The sequence below is a fragment of the Recurvomyces mirabilis genome (genome assembly GCF_035927965.1).
Source record: "Recurvomyces mirabilis strain CCFEE 5264 chromosome Unknown scaffold_16, whole genome shotgun sequence".
NCBI lineage: Eukaryota > Fungi > Ascomycota > Dothideomycetes > Mycosphaerellales > Teratosphaeriaceae > Recurvomyces > Recurvomyces mirabilis.
Window position 1 is genome coordinate 104,033 of NW_027041950.1, and position 19,524 is coordinate 123,556.

Consider the following 19,524-nt stretch of genomic DNA (forward strand, 5'->3'; position numbering starts at 1 on the left):
TGCCCTCAGGTCTCAAGACACTCAACATCCTACGAACTCTCCTCCGCCTTCCTCGCCTTGACCCCCCTCGGCTTCGCCCCGGCCCGCTCCTTCTTCTCCTTCTGCGAATACTTGATCGCGGACGCACGCGCGACGGCTTCGGCGCGGAGATCGGAACGATAACCCTTCTTGGCGGTGCTGTTGACGACGCTGCGGTAGAGTTTGCGGGATGGGGTGGTGGAGGAGAAGGAGGCGTTGTGGTGTTGTTTGGCCGGGTGGTTAGTGTGGGAGGCGTTTCTACATTAACAATAACATCATTAGACCACCGTCTTCCCTCCTGGGTTCATGTATAACTGTAGGGTAGGTGGGTCATGTGGTAGTGTACGTACTTTGTGGTCATAGACACGGTGTTGTCGTCGGCCTGGATGCCAATGGCCTTGGGGTTGACGAAGCCGGCATATTTGCGGCTGTGCTTGTTCAGGAGGTTGAGGGGATCGCGGGAGAATTGGATGCCGCCGGATTGGGCGCGTTTGACGAGGTAGGCGTTGTTCTTGCCTGTATATCGAGTATCATATCAGCCATTCAACTTCTTGTGCCCCATCTCGCTGTTCTCTCTCTCGTAATTCGTGGTGGGTGTGGGTGTGGGTGGTGATGGATCAACGTACGGACGACCTGCCAGATGAGATCGGGGCTCAGATTGTCGGCTTGGGTGGACATGTCGGCGGTGGTGCTTGCCTGATCTACTTAATGTCTGTCACTTTCGTCGTTGCGCTTCGACCTCGAATTTCGCGATACTAAATCTTGGCGCAAGGTGGGAGAGTTTTTGGCAAGCCTCAGGCATCCTCCGGGTCGGAAGCTCGGAAGCTCGGAACAACTCCACGCGTTCATGCGTGTGTCAGCAATATAGGCTTCCAGCGAGATAGGCTTCCAGCATGTGAGAGACAATAATCGTATGCTCTCTACTCAATAATCATACATCTGCATGTGAACGACGACGATAGGAGGCCAGCAAGGCCCTTGATACATCAGCACACCAAGTACTCATACCCAAATCAAACCAGCGACCCCAGTCCCACCAACGACAATGTACCTCTTCTACTCCCTAACCTTCCTCTTCCTCATCGTCGCAACCGGTACCATCTCCAATCCCTCCACCCCACCCCACCCACTTCATCCTCTACATACTAACACTCATATCCTCCAGTCCTCTACCTCACCCGCTCAACCTGGAAACCCCACGCCCCACCCATCCCCTACATCACCGCCCCGGGAACCATCCCCGAACCCATCTACGCCATCATCGACAAACTCAACGCCTACATCGACCGCTTCCGCTACGTCGCCCTTCCCCAATCCTCCACTTTCGCCGAAGACGCCGAAGCCGGCCTGCACTCGTCTAACTTCAATCTGAGCGAGAATATCGAGGCGGGGGATGCGAGACGCGGGTTGGATGAGGGTGGGAAGCGGGAGGTTTATCGCGTCATGAAGTTGAGGGGGATCGGGTTTGATGAGGCCCGGCGGGTGGTGGTGGAGGAGAGGTTTGGGCGGGAGGGGATTGCGGCGGATGGGCGGCCGTTGGATCGGAAGGCGGTGATGTTTTCTTGATCGTTGCTTTCTTTCTACATGCGGGTGGGGTTGTGATCTGGTATTTGGTTGTTTTCGAGCAAAGATGTAAATGGTTCATTTCCACACCAAGTCTTTGGATATTCCATATCTCACAATGGAATGTTGATATCCGTCTATTTCCCTCTCTGTTCGCCACATGTCCACGTTGTGCACGACCTACTGTGGCTTCGAAGCTCTCGCCTCATCTCTTTTGCTCCTCTTACGTACATGTGACAATCCTACTTGTTCACCTTGCTGCACAGCACTATCACAATCTTCATTGAGTCGTGAAGAAGCAAGGGGAAAGGATGCCCATACTGGTAGAGGGTGTCTTGTCGTCTATGCTGAGCTACATAGAACCTTCACATATTCGGCCTCTCTCATCTATGGACCAAGCAGCGTAGTGGTGGAGATGGACGTCCTACCATTCTCACAAAACTACCCGACAGCAAGGTTTGCTCAACAATATCTACCACTCAACCCGAAACGGGACCGGCCTGTGCTCATTCCCCAGCACGCCGTCACTCGTTAACGCATGCCAGCCCTCAGCAGAGAAATCGTCGATTCCAGTATCTCGCGACCCACCCGTCCCAGTCACACCCTCTCAAGCTGCCTCGCCATCGATCCCGAGCACCATCGAGCTCTTGCCACGACTCGATACCATCGTATAGCTCACCACCCAGGGAGTCTCGATACCTCCAGTGGTGGTTGCGTGGGCTGATGTGCGATCGCGACACATTTCCATCTGGTCGCCTTTGGTGGAGAGGCGTACCATTCTATTCCGCACTCGGAGGCGAGGTCGATCATAGTTTTCGTCGTCAAAAGCGATGCAACAACCGAGGTAGAGGAACGAGCATCTCGTTGGTGCGCTGGATGTTGAATCGCGCGGTCCTGATCATGCTGCTTAACTTCTGCTCCAGTAATACCGCCGGCTGTGGCGTCAAGCCCAGCAGAGGCGGGCAGGCCGTTTTGTCGCATCACGCGCGCCAGCTCGGTCATAATGTCTTGCAGTGGGAGAGTCATTGCAACCCGGAGCTAGACCAGGGGGGTTGTAGCTCAGCTTCTTCTCAGTGCCGATCAAAGGAAGTAGACGTATTGCTTTGTGCGATGGCTACACCAGCGGTAGAAGTGCCTTCCGGGCAGGTGATATTGAACTCATTGCTGTAATTTGCTTCTGGTGCATTGTATTTGTTAGATGCTTCTCAGCTATAAGGAAAAGCTGCAGGACAGCTAGATAGGTATTGACAACGACCGCAGCAAATGCAGACTAATGCACAAGTCCGCAGCTTGCCGCAAGGATCAACAAACCTGTGTACCATCGAGTATGACACTAGTCGAGTCCGAGTCTAGGGAATGCGTTGTAGCATGTTCCACCAATTGTCAACTATCCATCTATGCAAACTTGTGATCAACTCACACGAAGTATGCTCTATGGTCGGGCCTTGCGATCACGACAAAATCGCTGCCCAGTAAAAGCAGCAGTCCGCGTTCCCGCTGCTGAGCCAGATCCTTACGTTTATTGACACTTCCCAGTCTTACTGCAACATCTTACCACTATGTCTTGACGTCGCACTACCAGGATAAGAACGACGAGCTTCGGCATGGGTGCGGCGGACGCGACGATCGGAGATAAGGTGGTGGAGGATCGGCGAAGGCGAAGGAGGACATCGATGGTGTCGCGTAGCGTAGCATTATTGGTAATCACTCGCTGTCGGTCGCGTATTACGATCCTCCTCTATTAGATTGTCCTCGCGTTACCTCGTGCGATCGATGGTCGAGGACTAGTGCCTCGCAGGCGTCGAGGGCAAAAGCATGCCGTCCACGATGCGTGGATCACTTGCTACCATCTATCTCCTCTTCTACTGCCTGTATAACAGTACAGCGACTGTGTTTCCCGACTACATCCTGACGTTCTTACCAAGTCAAACGTCGCAGTCATCTGCTGCTCGTCGAAGGGCAGGCATTTGTACAGGGAGACTCTGCGTTTATAGCCATGAGTGTCTAGCAGGCGCTCGAGGAGTCCCAGCTCGTCGGAGCCTCTACGCTAGCCTATAAGGGCAACCAAGCAGAGGGCATCTAACGGTAAGCGGACGCCGTATCTGGCTCAAAGATCTTGCTGCAGCCACTGCCGTAGCGCCGGATCGTAATACAAGCTTATCTCGCTTCCGCTGGGTATCCCTGTTAGCGTTCGTCTCCGCGGGAAGCCTGTAGGAACGTCAGGTCGAGGTTTTCCTCCCTCCTTGAGGAAGCGACGACGATGAGGGCTGAAACATATTTGAGCATAGGAGATCGTTCTCTAGACTTAATAAAAGGGCCGCATGATGTCTGTGGGCTCTCGTCGTCGACATCGCCGTCGCCATCACGAGTCGGGGCTGGCTCACTCGATTTGTGTGGAATCAGCCCGCCGAGCCGCTTGCTAGATTCTTTGACAAAGCGACGCCGATGAGAAGTATATCACTGCCAGGCTCGGCTCCACCATCAGCTGCATGCCTGGCATGATGTGCGATTCGTGCTACTCGAGCTCGGGCAAGTGCGAGACGAGTGTCGGCAGCTGTAGCATTCGGATCGCGCGACAAAAGCCACGAATAACCTGTGCATAACAGCTTGCACACTCATACCAAATACCACATCATCATCCATTGACCAACGGCAGCAGCTAATCTCCGTACAGGCTGTACAGATGCCTGTTGGCCACGACCAGAGCAGATGCCCAGCCCAACATCCCCGCTTTCCACCAGACCGCAAGTCTCAACGATCGTCTCAACTTCTTGCCCGATCAGCCAGGCAACCGCAAGAGCAGAATATGGATGCAAGGTAGCCGCCAAAAGAGTATGGAGTCTGAGTAGGATATCCAGTGGAGGATAATGGCAGCTCGGTGTGTGTGTAGTGGTATCGTTTCGTGGATACCCGCCAGCTGTCTGTTCTGGGCGCTGCTTCCAAGAACGATGTCCGTATACGAGCCAATCATGGTACCTTACTCCAGCCTGTGAGGTGGGGAACTAATAGACGGCAGGCAGTCGACAGCAGACGAGATCTTCAGGACGATAGCTCAACCACACGGACGACCTCTTCAGACGATCGTGGGAATTGCGTGGGTTCATTATACATATGCCTGCTACACTTGGCTGCTGTGGTGGTCACGTCAAAGCTTGCGCACAGCACGAGCACATCGGACGAGCCAGTCAGACATATCTGGACTCCAGGACTGCTAAGTTACTCGCTAAGGGCAGGTACCCAGGACACAAATCAAGCCAGATGGTGTGCTTCAGACGCCAAGAACGATGATAGCCTGCCATCCCACGCCTCTATGGTCGAGAGTGAGATGTGCTAGGCTTGTACAATCAAAAGACATGCCATTGGACCACTGGACTGCGGACTCGTTGGAAACCATATGCTGCTGCTGGTTGACAGATCAACTGGTCCAGCGGGTTTAGGGTACTGTCACGCCTACCATCCCACACCTCTATCGTCGAGGGTGAGAAGTGGTAGACATTGATGATCTACAGACATGACATACGACTCCCCATCTGCTTGCTACTTCGACGTAAGCGTGGCGAAATAGCTGCGCATTCAATAGGCGTGATCCAGAATGTACTGCCGGCCAACTTCTCATCCATTGGCGGTGCTCTTTCGGATGGGATGGACTTCACACTGTAAGGTGCTTCAGCTGCTCCGCTGTCTTATTCCAGGCTGCTTTCTCGCGTTGCCGGTATGCCGATATACCGCTGCCGTCCTTCGTGCTGGTTGATGGGCATGGCCTGCTGAGGGGTGACACTTTTACGCTGCACAATTCTCCGATCCTTCCGTGCGCTGGCTACATGCAACACATGCTTCGTTCCCAGAGCATCGCGGAGCGATCATACCGTTGTCGGCCGCCGTGCCAGCTGTTGGCAATGCTCATCTGCTGGGGATGGTATTGTGCTGTAGGCTCGCCAAATATCACGTCCTCCTCCGACCCGGCCACCTCCCCATTCCCCCGCACCGCCGATATACCACCATCATCCACCATGCCACCGAAATCACCATCATCTCCTGCTGGGAATAGCTTGGCCCTCAAAGGCGGGCCAGCCATCTCATCCACAACTGTGTCCACCTCACCATCTCCAACAACGCGCTCACTCTCTCCTCCACAGCCTCAGGCTCAGGCGGCGGCGGTGGTGGTCTGGTCTCGAACTTGGGCAGGCGCTCTACCCATCTCTTCGTGCGCATCTGGCTGGCGCCGCCCAGTGGTGTCATGTACAACTGCTGGCGCAGGCGGAGGTTCTCGCCGGTGAGCTTTGCTGGTGCCATTGTTGCTTGCTGGCTGTTGTGGTGGTGTTTGTGCGGGTTTTTGTATGCTGTCGCTTGTTTGTGGATGGTATCTGGTGTCGGAAGATCTTTTTCGTGCGCTCGTACAGTTGCTTCGATCGAGAGCTGTATGCGGCGTAATGAAGCCAAGACTAGCCAGCGGAAGCGCTTGAGCACGGCGACGACGAAGGAACATCAGTATTTGCGTTCTACACGGCATCTCGCCAAATAAAGACGAGGAGGATCAGCTGAGCTAAAGCTATCTTTTCACATACGGATTGCCCCTGTCGACGCCTACACGAGCCGTACTGGCCCCCTGAGCCTACGCAAAATGCTGGGGCATCCTCGGACGGTGAGAAGACGAAGGTGTATCAATGAGACGAGTAGCTTCAGCTTCCGCCCCCCGGCAAGAGGTATGCTCGAAGTCCATCTTGCACAAGACTCCGTTTACAGAATAACTAACTAATCATATCACTAGGTGCTGCACTCTTGTCGTGGGGGTCCTATAATCCTCGCTAATTGGTGGGGTCGTCTTCGGACGAATAGGTACAACAGGGTTCACTCTTGGAGTGCTTATCCTCCTTGCATTGCACTAGGCGGGTCGTCTTACAAGGCACAGTCTTTCGGCTGGAAAACGATTTTGCTTCAATGGAATCGGATACAACCTTTTGTTTGTCGGAGATCGGTGCTACAGGTAGAAGGGTACAGGTAGGTGATTGCTTGTTCTTTTGATCTGGTTGAGTTCGAATTGCTCGCGTTAACGCCCCTTTTCGTCCCTTACGACATTCGTTCTACAGCCTCGCCGCAGTGTGCGTACCACGAATATATGAGGAAGCTCAACAGACCTCGTGAGCTCGTTACAATGACGGTGCTATTGGATTACAGGCTATCGTAGTGGTAGGCTCGATCTCTTCTATCGGTTGCCTCTTCCTGTTTGTCAGATCGAGACCGATCATCATGTAAGAACCCCGGGCCCATCGCCGCAAGTCCCTCCTATTTTTGATGCTTCGAACACGACTTTCGCCACCCATCGATTACAGCCATTGGCTACTACAGACACTTCTAAATACATTTACTTTACCACCGTCTCATCCTTCCTACTCAACCTCCCTTTTACAATGGGCTCCTTCATGTCAAAGCCTCCGACGCCCCTCGAGTATCCCGGCGGCACCTACGTGCTCATTGTGAGCTGGCGTAACGACGGCAGGGATGGCGAGAACGCTATGCTGATGGGACGAGCTTGGGAAGAGACACAGGCCAATGTCACGTACATAGACGATGGCAACTACACCGATCCTGTAGAGGGCGAAGAGGAGAAAGTAACGGTCAGAGGGGCTATATGGGACTGGTATGTGAGGTCGGATCAGGCGAATATGGAGGCACCCAAGCGTTTGCTGGTTCTGTGCTTCTTTGGCCATGGCAAGATAGTCCGTCCTAAGTCTTCGCCCACGGAAGTGGCGCTCTGGGGTTCCTCGTAAGGTTTGCCTACCAAGCATTACATGTTAATGCACTAATGGTATAATCATTTGCACGGCAGACGGCAAGCACATCTTCGGCATGACCGATATAGCACAAAGCATGCGAACTTTGTGCCACTCTGACGTCCTTTTCGTTCTCGAGTGCTGCTTTGCAGGCTACTTGGGAGTATGGGATCTCTGGGAAGTCGACCGCGAGAACTACTGCTTCGAGTGGGGCATGAAGATGGAGGTGCTGGCTGCCGGTCCTAAGGCCATATACACGGGTAGCAAGGAGCTGGACTTCTCGTGGAGGCTGCGAAGGGAGTTGAGGAAGAGGGGAAGGCAGAATGTAATGGAGATCTTCCACAAGATACTGAATTGGGAGCTTGCCGACGCGCCGGGGTACTACAGGCAGTTTTCGGGCAATGGGTCGATGATCCTGGAAGATTTGTGGCGAGGTGAGGAGAGAGAGGAGCAAGTAGAGCTGGAAGAAGAGCCGGAGTCAGAGCAGCAAGTAGAGCCGCAGGAGCGGCAGGAGTCAGAGCAGCCGCAGGAGAGTGACGAAGATGAGGACGAGGAGAGCAGAAGTGAGAATGAGGATGAAGGCGAGGATGAGGACGAAGATGAGACGGAGACTGAGGAGTACAGTGGCGGCACGCTTCATGACGAATGATGGCGAAACGAGATCAATGTCAGACGGTATGTAACACTGTTGTATGAATATGGCAAGACTCCCATGACTGATTTACCACTTGCAGATGGTGTACGGCACGGTAGGTATAAACCTTTCTGGCATGTTTGTGGGAGTGGCAAACAGGACGACGCAGAGCCCTACCATCTTCCACTGCTAACCAATTGGTGTTTCGAGCTATACCGCCAGGATAGAGCACGTTAGCAGTGGCTGGTGTTGGAGTATCGATGAGAAGAGCAATCAAGACAACGCCAAATTATGTCGTCCTCTACTGGTATCTCGCTCGTGCGCTGAGGCCATGGCGGCACCATACAGTACGGCATCATGCTCTGTGATGTAACTGTTTCGTGGAAACGACGTGTTGGATGGGAAGTCCATGTCAGACCTCTTTTCGATATCTGCAGTACAGCGTCCTAGGGTGTTGTATGGCACGGCATGGATGAGATGGATCTACTGATCTGTGAGGCGGACCATACAGATGTAATGCTTCGGTGTCATCTACATCGCTTGTCCCATACATACACTAGAAGTATAATGAAGCCATATAGCACGGCAAAGGTAAGTATTGTACCGAGCTCAATTTCTTCGAAATTCAGACGATAGCAACCAGTGCCATCTCGACCGCCTGTCTCGACCGAACGCTCAGTACATCATGGTATCTTACGGCTTGGCAGAGGCAGATCTCATGTGTGGATCTGTGGGAGCAAAAAGGCAATGATCGACCTGCTTTCGAGGGTATCTATAAACCTGGAATGTCCTCACCCCATCCGTACGCAAGCCACCCTATAGCCAAACACCAAACACCATCGCAAATCCGGAAAGACCATACATCCACCATCGGTTATCCACACCATGCTCAATAGTGTGGGATCTCACTCGTACTAAGAGCACTCCTCTTGAGCGGTGGAGGAGGCGGTGGTTTCTTCGACCTACTCGGTGGCGGCGGCGGCGGAGCCTTCCTCCCACCATCCTGCTGCGAGAAGCTCGAAGTCCGTGAATGCTGTAGTCGATCGAAAGCGGAAGAAGGCTCGGTAGAGTAGTCGCTCTGATCGTCGCCGAAGACATTGCCGATCTGGCTGTCCCTCTTGCTCACCCTCAAACCATCTCTGCCTCCAGTGGCGGCCGCCATGAGAGCGATAGGGTCGGTAGGCACACGTGAGAGGCGAGGCATACCAGCTGGAGACTCGTTGCGGGATATTGATGTTGGTCCTTCGAAGCCGGAAGCTGCGCGTTGGGCTGCTGGTCGGATGGGAAAGTCGAAACCCGGCGTTTCTCGTCGTGGAGAGTTCTGCCCAGATGGGACACGAGAGCTGATGGTAGGACGAGAGGGAGGCTCGAGCGGCTCGTCCTCGGCTATGCCGGCGAATCGTTGGGTCATTGAGCTGGCACGAGAGCGAGTCCCGCGACGTGCGATACCATTGACTGGGCTCGCTGTGTCGGAACGATTGCTTGGTTGGACTTGCCTGTGAAGTTGTTAGCTTAGGTTCGATAGCAGATTATGTTCGTTAACATACGCCGGCCAGTCTCGCTTCAGCTGCAGAAGCACCTCCCGACAACGATCATAGTAGCTAAGCTCTGCCTCAAGGAAGCTCGACAAGTCTGCGACACTATCCGCCTCAGCCTCCTTGATGTCCAGCATCCTCCGATAGACATCCTCGCTGCTCTCCTCGAACTTCGCCTTTTGACTCCTTAGCTCCTCCTCCATGCGGAAGTCCTCCTTCTTAGTCTTCTGCATCTTCTGCTGTGCCGTATCATATGCCAATCTCCTACTCTCGAGCTTCTTCTTGGCGGACTGGTACTCCTTCATCTGCACCAGACTCCTCTCAACGCTCTCCAGCCAGGTGCTTGTTGCATTGACCGAGTATGTCTCCTGCATGCGGCCGATGCGTTCGTTGGCTCGGCCAAGCGAGGACAGACACTGGCCAAATTCGCTGTCGGGTTCGAAGTCGTCGCCGTGCGCAATCATAGCGGAGCCAAAGTAGGCGACTGGAAGGACTTTCTCTTTCTCCTCGCCTGCTGAACGGGTGGAGATGGCTTTCATGTAGCCTTTTGCTGAGCGATCGAGTCGTTCCATGCCTGACTGTATTAGTAGATGATCTTGCCTTCTGGTGTCTGTCACTTACCATCATGTCGCAGCTGCATTTCCATCTGCAATGCCTTGAACTCATCGCTCGTGTCGGTCTTCACCTCGCTTCCCATGCGCTCGCGTCCCCATTGCTTCAACCGATCAAACTTCTTGTTGACTATCATCTCGTCGATTCGTTATTCCAGTGGTCAAGATGGATTGCAAAATGCTGTAACAATGGTGGCTGCCTCAACAGCCGGATAAGAAGAGCAGGATAAAGATACTCGTTGAGTTGAGCAGATCGTCCCTGGCCAACGCTTCCTTCGCTTGCCTCGCTCTCACTGTACCTGATACCTTTCGCCTGTGACGTAGAACCTCAATCAAATGGCATGTGGGGTCGCCTCTCAATCATATGACTATTGATGTCTTTTGCACTAAGAAGGGAATCTTTCATGCAGGCGACGACTCTGTCTACTGTAATATTGGGGATCTGAAGATTAGGAGGCTTTCATATGCTGCGACGGTTTGATAGAGTTTCATGTTTATCCTGGTCGGACCATTGGTTTGGTCGGGGGACAAGCCACGACTCCAACCAGAAACGCCACCCCACAATCTCCCTTCAAGGGTCCAAACAAGCCGACTCGTGTCTCTTGCTTGGCGCCCGTTCGTGGTTGAAACTCTGCATCTGGATGAGACACCGTGAGAACGACGCGACGACAGTCAGAAGCATGAGAACTTGATCATAATGCCTGGCATGTGGTCCAAAAGTTGCGAAGGTCCTCGTAATCATGGAACATTGAACTGACATTCGACACGAAGACAGCTACGACGTCTAGATGCACGCATGATCACCCGGCCCAAGCAGCGCCTTAGACAACTGGAACAAGAATCCAGGTAAACTAAATTTGCTCCCATTGACATTGACTTCGAATGGTATGGGTGGTCTGGTAGCCTTGCAGTTCGTCACGTGAAATCCCAGATCGTCTACGAGCACAGCTGGAAGATCGGACAGCTGGACATACGCGACCGCGACTTCGCTGGGGACAGGATACACGGAGCCTTTTGATTCACGAAGGGTACCAATGGCTCGATACGGATGCCAGGCCATAGGATGTGCGACGAGGCAACCTATATCATGACAATCAGCTAGATTTAAGCTTGAGCTGAGTGTGAGTATCTCTGTCTGATTTTTAGCTTGGTACACATCATTCAAGACCTGTATGTCGAGCATCGACTGGCAGCTCGCAGAGCTCTCCATGTCACCTGTTGTGCTCACAGTGGCGGCACAGCCAAGGCCGGAAACGAGTTGCATGCGTAAAGAATCTGCTTGTCCGAGCTAACAGGGCTAGACTACAGAATGCTTGATCGCCACATAGACGGTGGCAGTCAAAGCATAGTAACGCCCAACCAACACCGTCACCATAGCTTCCCATGATCTCGATGCATCGTCTACTCCTTTGTCTTTTGGGTACCACGCAGCAGACCCGTTCTCCGGGCAGCAATGAGACCGGCCTTTTGACCTTGGGCGGCGTAGCGGTTGATGGTCGAGGCTTTACCAATATGCTGGTGGTTACCACCACCGTGAGGCTATTACAGAAGTCAGTGCCCGTGTCAGTAGTTGAGTCTTTGAATACACGTACATGGTCGACGGGGTTCATAGCAACACCACGAGTCTTGGGCCACGAGTTCCTCTTGACAGCGAACTTATGCTTTGCTCTGCTGGCCTTGAGCAGCGGCTTGTCTGTCCTGCCGCCACCAGCCACAATACCGATCATGCCACGCACTGAGCTCTTGACCACCTTCTTTGCGCCGGAAGGAAGCTTCACACGGGTCTTGCCCTCATCCGGGTTGTGGCCGATAACAGTCACGTAATTGCCGGAAGTCCTGCCAAGCGCACCACGATCACCCATCTTCTCCTCGACATTGCTCACGACAGTACCCTCCGGCACGCTCCCGAGCGGGAGCACATTGCCAATGGTCAAGCTGGCGTTCTTGCCGGCGTAGATGAATTGGCCGGTGTACATGCCCTCGTTGGCGATGAAGGTCTCCGTGTGCAGCTTGTAGCGGTACGGGTCGCGGAAGACGACTTTGGCGAGGGGTGCGCCGCGGCCGGGGTCGTGGACAATGTCCTTGACTACACCTCGAATGTAGCCATGACGCTCTGCGTAGTCGTATGTCCTGAATTTGGCGGGTGCCTTATTGAGGCGGGTGTTGGCAGTGAAGATGCTGCCGCGACCTTTCCTCTGATTGCGAATAACACGACCCTGGAGGTGTTGTTAGCATTTTCTCGGTATAACCAGCATGATCGCTGGTGGATGTTGTGTGCGCGTACCATCTTTGCTGTTCGTGGATGGGTTCGTGGATGTTGTCGTCGCTGGTTCACTGAACTTTTGATGTGCTCCCAATTCAAGATCCGCAAGTGCGAGGCTTGGCAGCACTCGGCTAAATCGCGGACAGTTGACTAGCGCCGGATCACTTCGACTCCATCGCACGTCTCCTTCACCAGCAATACGACATTACCTGCAATGGCATCTTGAAAGGCTCGCAAATGTCAGCTCCTCACGTCAAAAAATTGTGGGAATAGTACGAGCAAGCTCTACTGGCCTAAATGGCTCGTCAAGACGGTAATCATCAGGATACGTATGGCCTTGATGTGCTCATGAACGACCCTTTAAGCGCGCATGCCATATTTGCTTAGAGTGCATTCGATTGTGAACAGCGAGGAAGAAAGAACGGAATTGCGCAAGTATGTGACAGCAAAAGCTAGCATGAAGAACGCTAAACATGCGGCTCCCCACACATTAACAGACATTTCAGCAACCATGGCCTTTCTCTGCAGGCGCGTAACTACAATGCTCTTACACGATGATTGAGCATCGCACGGATTTTCGGCCGATTACTGATTTCTGGCTACGGCTCTGTTCTTTAATGGTAGACTGCAAGTGGCATGGCCATATATCAAATCGAGACTTATCTTTTCACGACTGCTTTACCGGGATGAGATACCGGCGAACGTTATCCAGGAGTCTACCTACCATGGAAAGAATGAATTGCTGTGTAGTCTCGAAGCTCCAGAACAAACATCACGACCAGAGCTGGATCTGCTGAGCCCATCGCAACTTAAGCTTCACAGTCGAAGCCCTGTGGCGGCGTCCATTGACCCGAGTATTGTACCGCAAAGAACGAGCGGTTTCTCTGGATTTGCGTACCGAGCGCCAATCTGAAGCGGCATTTGTGCATGAGGCCTTTTGGACGCCATATGACCTTCCTCAAAGCCCTAGCAGACAGTTTTGAGAGCCTGTGATGTCACTGTTGTGCAACACGGCGCGCATGCCATAAGTCAGACCCGAGTATGGACAATGAACGGATCGTGGGGCCAACTTCCACAGTACCCGAGCACACATGCAATCTTTGCGACGATTGACTTGGGAATACGAGCCAACACTTACTCGAACAGGATCCAACGCTTATGGCGAGCACACAGCATAGATACATAGACTAGTCAATGCCGAAGAATCTACCTCCAAAGGCCATGCTTGCTCGCCGCCGCTTATGTAACCCTGCAACGTTTATTCGTGCTCCGCCCTTGAATGCTTCCCTGACGTGCCTCCGCTTCCCAAACCCCCGACTTAAAGCCTTCTTGCGCCTGGACTTCCACACATTGCAACTTTTGCTACGACCGCAAGCATGGATAGCGACAACGATAGCAGCGGCCTGTCAGAAGCGCCAGAGGAGGAGATCAAGAAACTAGCACCCATCTTCCAAAAAGCGAAGAAAGCGACAAAGCTCAAATTCCCTCCACCACACGTCTCCCCTCCTAGGCCGAAAAGACCGCCGTCTCCAGCGCATGAGGATGCCTTTGCGGATAATCCTGATATTGCTGTAGGTCTGCGCCGGTCATGAACGCGAAACTGCGCGCTCTTGACGCGTAAGACGCGATGCTAATGAACAATCGATTTAGTTCCTCGTCATGTTCCGATCACGCTTCAACGACGTCTTGCCCGCTAAGCTGATGAATCTCGGACCGCAGGATATTGAGAGGGGTGTCACGGATCAGCCTTCTAGTCCTGAGGTTCAGAACTTGTTGTGTGCGATCCTGGGACTGGTCAACAACCGGAAGAAACCTGTTGAGTACGTCTCGCATATCTGCTTGTTACGTGGACGAAGAGGCAATATACGGTCAGAAGAGGATGAGGCATCATGTGCTGACCGGTAGAAACAGGCGAGGACACCATGGACGTGCTCTGGAGGAAGCTGTGCTGTCGCACAAGGCACAATGGCCGCATAGCTGGAATGGCGTCAATCCTCTGCATGGCCCAAGAGACTTCGACATGATGTCGCCGACCGAGCGCGTGAGTCTCCTAGCATCCTACTCTCTGTGCAGTCCTCTTGTCGTACTGATATACTGTCCAGCTCAACCTCCTCCGCACCCTCTGCATCTGGTCTCTCATGACCTCAGAAACCGCCTCAGCCCTAGTCAAAGACCGCTACAAGCAGTCACGGCATAACGATGACGAGAACCAGCCACTATCTGTGCAACCATGGGGCGTGGACGGCGATAAGAGGCGATACTTTCTGATACAAGGTTTAGAAGATACACACTTCAGAATCTACCGGGAAGGCAGCAGGTACAATAGGAATGCACACTGGTACAGCGTTGCCGGAGATATTGAAGAGGCGAGAGCTCTGGCTAAGAAGCTCGAGGAGGTGGACGGAACCCAGGCTGCTAGGCGGCTGGCTACCAAAATCACGAATGCGTTACCCATGTTCGAGGCTTCTGAGGAGGTAAGTGAAGCACCAAGAACTCTCGCTGCCGAACGACGGGCCAGACTAATACCGTGTAGAAACGTCGGCGACGCGAGTATCGTCAAGTCAAGCGGGCCGCTTTCTCGCGACCAGAGCCTGGATTCTCTCTCTACGAAGGTCGCACCCGAGGCAAGCGAATGCGATACACCTACGACGATGATGAGCAAGATCTCGACTCCGATGCCGGTTCCGCTCGACGGTCTGCAAGGACCAGTGCACGTGCTACACCACTCTCAGATGGTCCGACATACACGGCTAGCGGTCGGCAGATTCGCCAGCCAAGACAGGGACATTATGGTGAGAGTTTGCTACGAAATGGTGTTGGTGTGGATGGCACTGAAGACGAAGGCGATGAGCTGGCACCCGCGTATGGAGCTAGAGCTGATGATGAGGACTCGGATGAACCGCCTACTACTCTCGGACGGGCGACGCGCTCAGCTGGTCGGCCAGCGAATGGTGCGAGTAATCCTAAAAAGAGGAAGCACATTGATGGCTATAACGAGATTGACGGTATGAGCGATGAGGAAGATGCCGCCCCTAGTGGTGACGAGTGGGACAGTGATAAGAATGAGGAAGACAAGGACATGCCCGATGCTGATGATGGTGACGATGAGTCAGTCGAGGCGGACGATGAAGAGGATGAGGAGGATCCGAGCTTAGTCGTTCGGCTCAAGGTCTCGCCTGCAGCTCTGCAACATCGCGACCTGCCGACACATTCTGCTGCCAAGCGCGAAGACGGGGACACTACTCAAGCAGGCGCCGCCGCTTCTGACGAGAGCGATAGGAAAGGTCTCTCGACTGGGTATGTGCCAGTGATGCAACAGCACCACACCCTCATGGCTACGCCGCCATCCGCAGCATCAGCCTATCCGACGCCAGCCTCTGCATCTTTCCCAGGACCAAAGGTCGAAGCGGCCGTAGCTTCGATCTTGGATAGCAAGTCCTTAGATCCGGACACGGACATGATGCCTGCTGCTCACGCGAATGGTGTGCAAGCCGGCACGAACGGGTATTGAGCATTTTTGGGATACGCCGATCACTGTTAGGCTTTAGGTGAGATTGTCGACGGTCTTCCAGAAGGGATATTGTAGGTACATATTAGCGAGGTGTCTGCGGGACTTATGAACCAAACAGCGGCGTGAACATCTGTCGACTGGGTCATGCAGAACTAAAAGGCGGACGATGGTGAAGCCGAGCGCGAGTTGAGGAGACCAGTTGCATACAAGCTGCAAATCTGTGCCCTCGAGCCAAGCTGAGCTGAGCTGTACCACTATCATAGCAAAACCTTCCACCAAATCCAAATTTGCCGCCAACGCCATGCTAAGCTGTCAAGTCAGATTTCCGCGTCTCTAGCTCGGAGACCGCACCTGCTCCGACCTCAGACTACTGCCGCCCACCCTCTCACTACCTTTAGCCGTCCTACCCAACCCAGCCCTCAACCTCACCCCACTAGTCTGCCTTTGCAACTTCTGCTTCTTCTCCCTCTCATCCGCCTCCCGCATCTCAGCCCCCGCAATCTCAATCTCCGACGTGTCTCCTTTAGACTTGCCATGCTTAGCCGCCCAATCTCGGGTTCGTTGCTCAGCCGTAGTTTCTGAGCCTGCTTTACTACCATTGGCACTGGCTGTAGGACCCGGACCTTCACCTGGGCCTTCTTTCCTTGATGAGGGAGCTTCGGCTGGAGCATCGCTGACCGCTACTTCGGTTGGTGAGGGCATGTCGTCTGCAGTAGCGGACTGGTCTTCTGTGCTTCCGCCGCGGGTATTGCGTTTCCGTGGCCAAAGGGACGGGAGAACAATCTGCTGGAAGCGTGGTTCGACGCAGCGGTCATCGAACCATTGGTGGATCCGTGCTTCTACGAGTTGAGCAATCTTGGGTACGTCTTGAAGACGTGATCGCGAGCCTATGAGGGAATGGACAGAAAGGTCTAGTCTGTAATCGTCCAAAAACGTGAACGTGAGTGTTGTTGGTGAGGAGCCTGTGGGGTTCAGAGGGTGGCCTTCGTTTTTGACTTCGCCGCCTGCGCCATCTGGTGTTGCTTCTTCGGTAGTTGGGAACTGGCTTGGTTGGCTTGAGGGAGAGAAGGAGACAGAGAGTGTGCCTGAGAAGCGAACGACAGAGACTGCTAGGGCGACAGGTAGAACAGCTACGAATGGTTTGGGGTAGTTGAGTACCAGCTTTGTCTCGATTCCTAGGGTGAGCACGTCGCCCAAATCGACGTCCATTCGTGCCTGTAGCGTCTCGCCTCTGTTGCCACTGAGCTGCTTGATGGGCATGCCATTTTCGTCGACAGGGATGACGCGGCAATTGCTGAAAATTGGGAACTCATCTCCTAGGCTGATCTCGGTGACGCGAATCTCGTCTAGAAAGTCTGGCTTGCTCGAGCCATTGAGCAGTGCCGTCAGGGAGGTCAATACTGCTTCATCTTCCTGTGCATCAGATCGCAATTGGGCCACAGTCTGCGCTATCAAAACATTGAACCAGTCCAGGCTCTCCGGCTGATGGCCATGGACGTTGTAGTAAGTCTTCTCCAAGAGTTTCTGTACAGAAGGGCCACTTTCAGACCGTGGTTTGAGAACTGCTGAGCTCGGCCTTGGTCTCAATGCTGATGAGAGTGTTCGTTGGCGTGCTTGGGCCTGGGTATGGGAAAGTGTTCGTTGTCTTCGTGCAGACGCCCGACTGGCTGCTCGTTCATCTGCTGAAGGTGCTTCGCCGAAGATGAAGAATTTGATAAAGAAGAAGAGAATTAGAGCGAGAGTCAATTGACCGATGAGGAATCCTGTGGCGAAGCCTGCACTTGAGCCGGAGCCACCTGATACGTTTTGCTGCTTCGCTTTGGACATCCTGATAGTCGCCAAAGCTTTTGTGCTATTTGTTGGATGAGTGCTGTTCTTTCTATGCCATGCTGCTGCCAGGTCTGATATTGTGGTTAAACATTGATGGCAACTTTACCACGTTTGACCGCGATGCATGCCTTGCATTAGCGAGCATGCACTCCACCTTTAATCAATGCACCCCGCGAACACAGCCTAGACCACCTTCAAGCAAGATGCAGCACTTACTTCGCGCTTCTCCCCTAGCACAAACCGTGACAATGTAGTACAGCTGACCGCAATGGCTTCTTCTTCGCCTCCGAATCTCGCCTTCTCACCACCAAGGACCCTTGCTACCAATTCAAGACTTCACCTGCCATCCACCACAGATCCACCGAGCGACACGAATCCAGCTACACAGAAGGTATGGCTGGTTTTCGGCGCAACAGGCCATATAGGTCGCTCGCTCGTCAAGGCTGCTTTAAGCCACGGCGACCTGGTTGCAGCTGTCGGAAGAACGATGGAGAATAGCATGTCACAAATGCAAGGCTGGCATGAACGGTGTCTGGGCCTGTTATGCGACGTGAGGGTACGGTTGACGGTGAAGAATACCATCGATGCCGCCATTGCGAAGTTTGGAAGGATAGATATCATAGTAAAGTAAGCGTACGCCAGTCAGATCCACTCCCGATACCATCTCAAGTGCAAGTGCTGAGAGGTCTACCTGTCCAGTTGTACAGGCTACGGTGTGATAGGTTCTTGCGAAGACCAAGATGCTTGCGACCTGCGATCGCAATACGAGACCAACTTCCTGGGCACCCTGAACATCATCCAGCTCTCCTTACCCTACTTGCGAGAAGCCAGTGCCAGACGAGCAGAAGGCGAGAACGCGGGCCGGTACCTCATCTTCTCCTCAACATCAGGCGCACTGGGTGTACCAGGACTAGGACCTTATTGTGCAACCAAATACGCTACAGAAGGTCTAATAGAAAGTATGCTATACGAGATCGACACCTTCGGAATCAAAGCAACGCTCGTGGAGCCGGGCCACATGCGTCTCGACGAGCCAACAGGTCTGGACGATAAAGCCACAGACGACCACATAGCCGACGACTTTGACCGAGGCGTAAAGCTGAAACGCTACGGTCACTTCCTCGTGAAGAAGCCCTCGAAGCCATACGATACGCCGACCGCTCCAGCCGGACACGCAGGCCGCGTAGTACAATGGCTTTCCGACCGACAGCCTGTTTCAGCCGTCAAGTCAGCAGAGCTAGTATGGCAGCTGGGCCATTGCAAATATCCGCCGCTGCGGTTGCTGTTGGGTAGCTTTGCGGTAGAAAGTGTTCGGGATCGACTACGCAGCGTGATAGAGGAAATTGAGGACTGGAAACATCTGCACTTTCCTTCTGCTGATGAGCCAACGAATGGCAAGGGAAAGCGAGGTGATGACGATGATGTGAAAGGCGATATGGATGGAGAGGGCGAGGGAGAAGATGGCGATGTTGATGCCGATGGAGAGGAAGTCGGGGACGAGGATCAAGCTATGCTGGACGCGGATGGTGAGATCAAGGAGGAGGAAGATGTATGAAAGCTCGTATTTATTGGACGTGTCATTATGTTGCTCGCGCTACGGTAGAAAGCACCTCTTCAATGCCTGCACGCAAGTCATATATAGCAATAATAAGCCAGTAAGAGATACATCATTTTCCTGACCTTCAATCTTGCGCATCAAACACCCGCATGGGAAAGCCATTCGTAAACCATGAATATCGTCAAAACAAAGATGAACGTCATAGCTCCGTCCGTCATAAGCGCGAATTC

At 53.4% G+C, this 19,524-nt stretch overlaps 8 protein-coding genes across 8 annotated transcripts; 4 read left to right on the forward strand and 4 right to left on the reverse strand.

The window, feature by feature from the left end:
- Positions 1 to 29: 29 nt before the first annotated feature.
- On the reverse strand, positions 30 to 696 carry LTS14_006295 (uncharacterized protein; the record flags this gene model as incomplete). The annotated part of the gene is made up of 3 exons (XM_064838993.1): positions 30 to 276; positions 369 to 534; positions 645 to 696. The coding sequence occupies 3 exons, from the start codon at positions 694 to 696 to the stop codon at positions 30 to 32; spliced, it is 465 nt and encodes a 154-aa protein (XP_064693241.1).
- Positions 697 to 1,063: 367 nt separating this feature from the next.
- LTS14_006296 (uncharacterized protein) lies at positions 1,064 to 1,584 on the forward strand (the record flags this gene model as incomplete). The annotated part of the gene is made up of 2 exons (XM_064838994.1): positions 1,064 to 1,112; positions 1,184 to 1,584. The coding sequence occupies 2 exons, from the start codon at positions 1,064 to 1,066 to the stop codon at positions 1,582 to 1,584; spliced, it is 450 nt and encodes a 149-aa protein (XP_064693242.1).
- Positions 1,585 to 6,989: 5,405 nt separating this feature from the next.
- Positions 6,990 to 8,001, forward strand: LTS14_006297 (uncharacterized protein; the record flags this gene model as incomplete). The annotated part of the gene is made up of 2 exons (XM_064838995.1): positions 6,990 to 7,338; positions 7,409 to 8,001. The coding sequence occupies 2 exons, from the start codon at positions 6,990 to 6,992 to the stop codon at positions 7,999 to 8,001; spliced, it is 942 nt and encodes a 313-aa protein (XP_064693243.1).
- An 874-nt stretch (positions 8,002 to 8,875) lies between these two features.
- Positions 8,876 to 10,269, reverse strand: LTS14_006298 (uncharacterized protein; the record flags this gene model as incomplete). The annotated part of the gene is made up of 3 exons (XM_064838996.1): positions 8,876 to 9,482; positions 9,534 to 10,095; positions 10,143 to 10,269. The coding sequence occupies 3 exons, from the start codon at positions 10,267 to 10,269 to the stop codon at positions 8,876 to 8,878; spliced, it is 1,296 nt and encodes a 431-aa protein (XP_064693244.1).
- A 1,264-nt stretch (positions 10,270 to 11,533) lies between these two features.
- Positions 11,534 to 12,419, reverse strand: RPL2 (60S ribosomal protein L2; the record flags this gene model as incomplete). Its single annotated transcript, XM_064838997.1, has 3 exons — positions 11,534 to 11,671; positions 11,725 to 12,348; positions 12,417 to 12,419. 3 exons carry the CDS (start codon positions 12,417 to 12,419, stop codon positions 11,534 to 11,536), a joined length of 765 nt encoding a protein of 254 aa, XP_064693245.1.
- A 1,352-nt stretch (positions 12,420 to 13,771) lies between these two features.
- On the forward strand, positions 13,772 to 15,906 carry LTS14_006300 (uncharacterized protein; the record flags this gene model as incomplete). The annotated part of the gene is made up of 5 exons (XM_064838998.1): positions 13,772 to 13,966; positions 14,046 to 14,215; positions 14,307 to 14,436; positions 14,498 to 14,869; positions 14,929 to 15,906. 5 exons carry the CDS (start codon positions 13,772 to 13,774, stop codon positions 15,904 to 15,906), a joined length of 1,845 nt encoding a protein of 614 aa, XP_064693246.1.
- A 333-nt stretch (positions 15,907 to 16,239) lies between these two features.
- On the reverse strand, positions 16,240 to 17,733 carry MMM1 (ERMES complex subunit mmm1; the record flags this gene model as incomplete). The annotated part of the gene is made up of 1 exon (XM_064838999.1): positions 16,240 to 17,733. The coding sequence occupies one exon, from the start codon at positions 17,731 to 17,733 to the stop codon at positions 16,240 to 16,242; it is 1,494 nt and encodes a 497-aa protein (XP_064693247.1).
- A 490-nt stretch (positions 17,734 to 18,223) lies between these two features.
- ADI1_2 (1,2-dihydroxy-3-keto-5-methylthiopentene dioxygenase) lies at positions 18,224 to 19,291 on the forward strand (the record flags this gene model as incomplete). Its single annotated transcript, XM_064839000.1, has 2 exons — positions 18,224 to 18,363; positions 18,436 to 19,291. The coding sequence occupies 2 exons, from the start codon at positions 18,224 to 18,226 to the stop codon at positions 19,289 to 19,291; spliced, it is 996 nt and encodes a 331-aa protein (XP_064693248.1).
- Between the last annotated feature and the right edge of the window lie 233 nt (positions 19,292 to 19,524).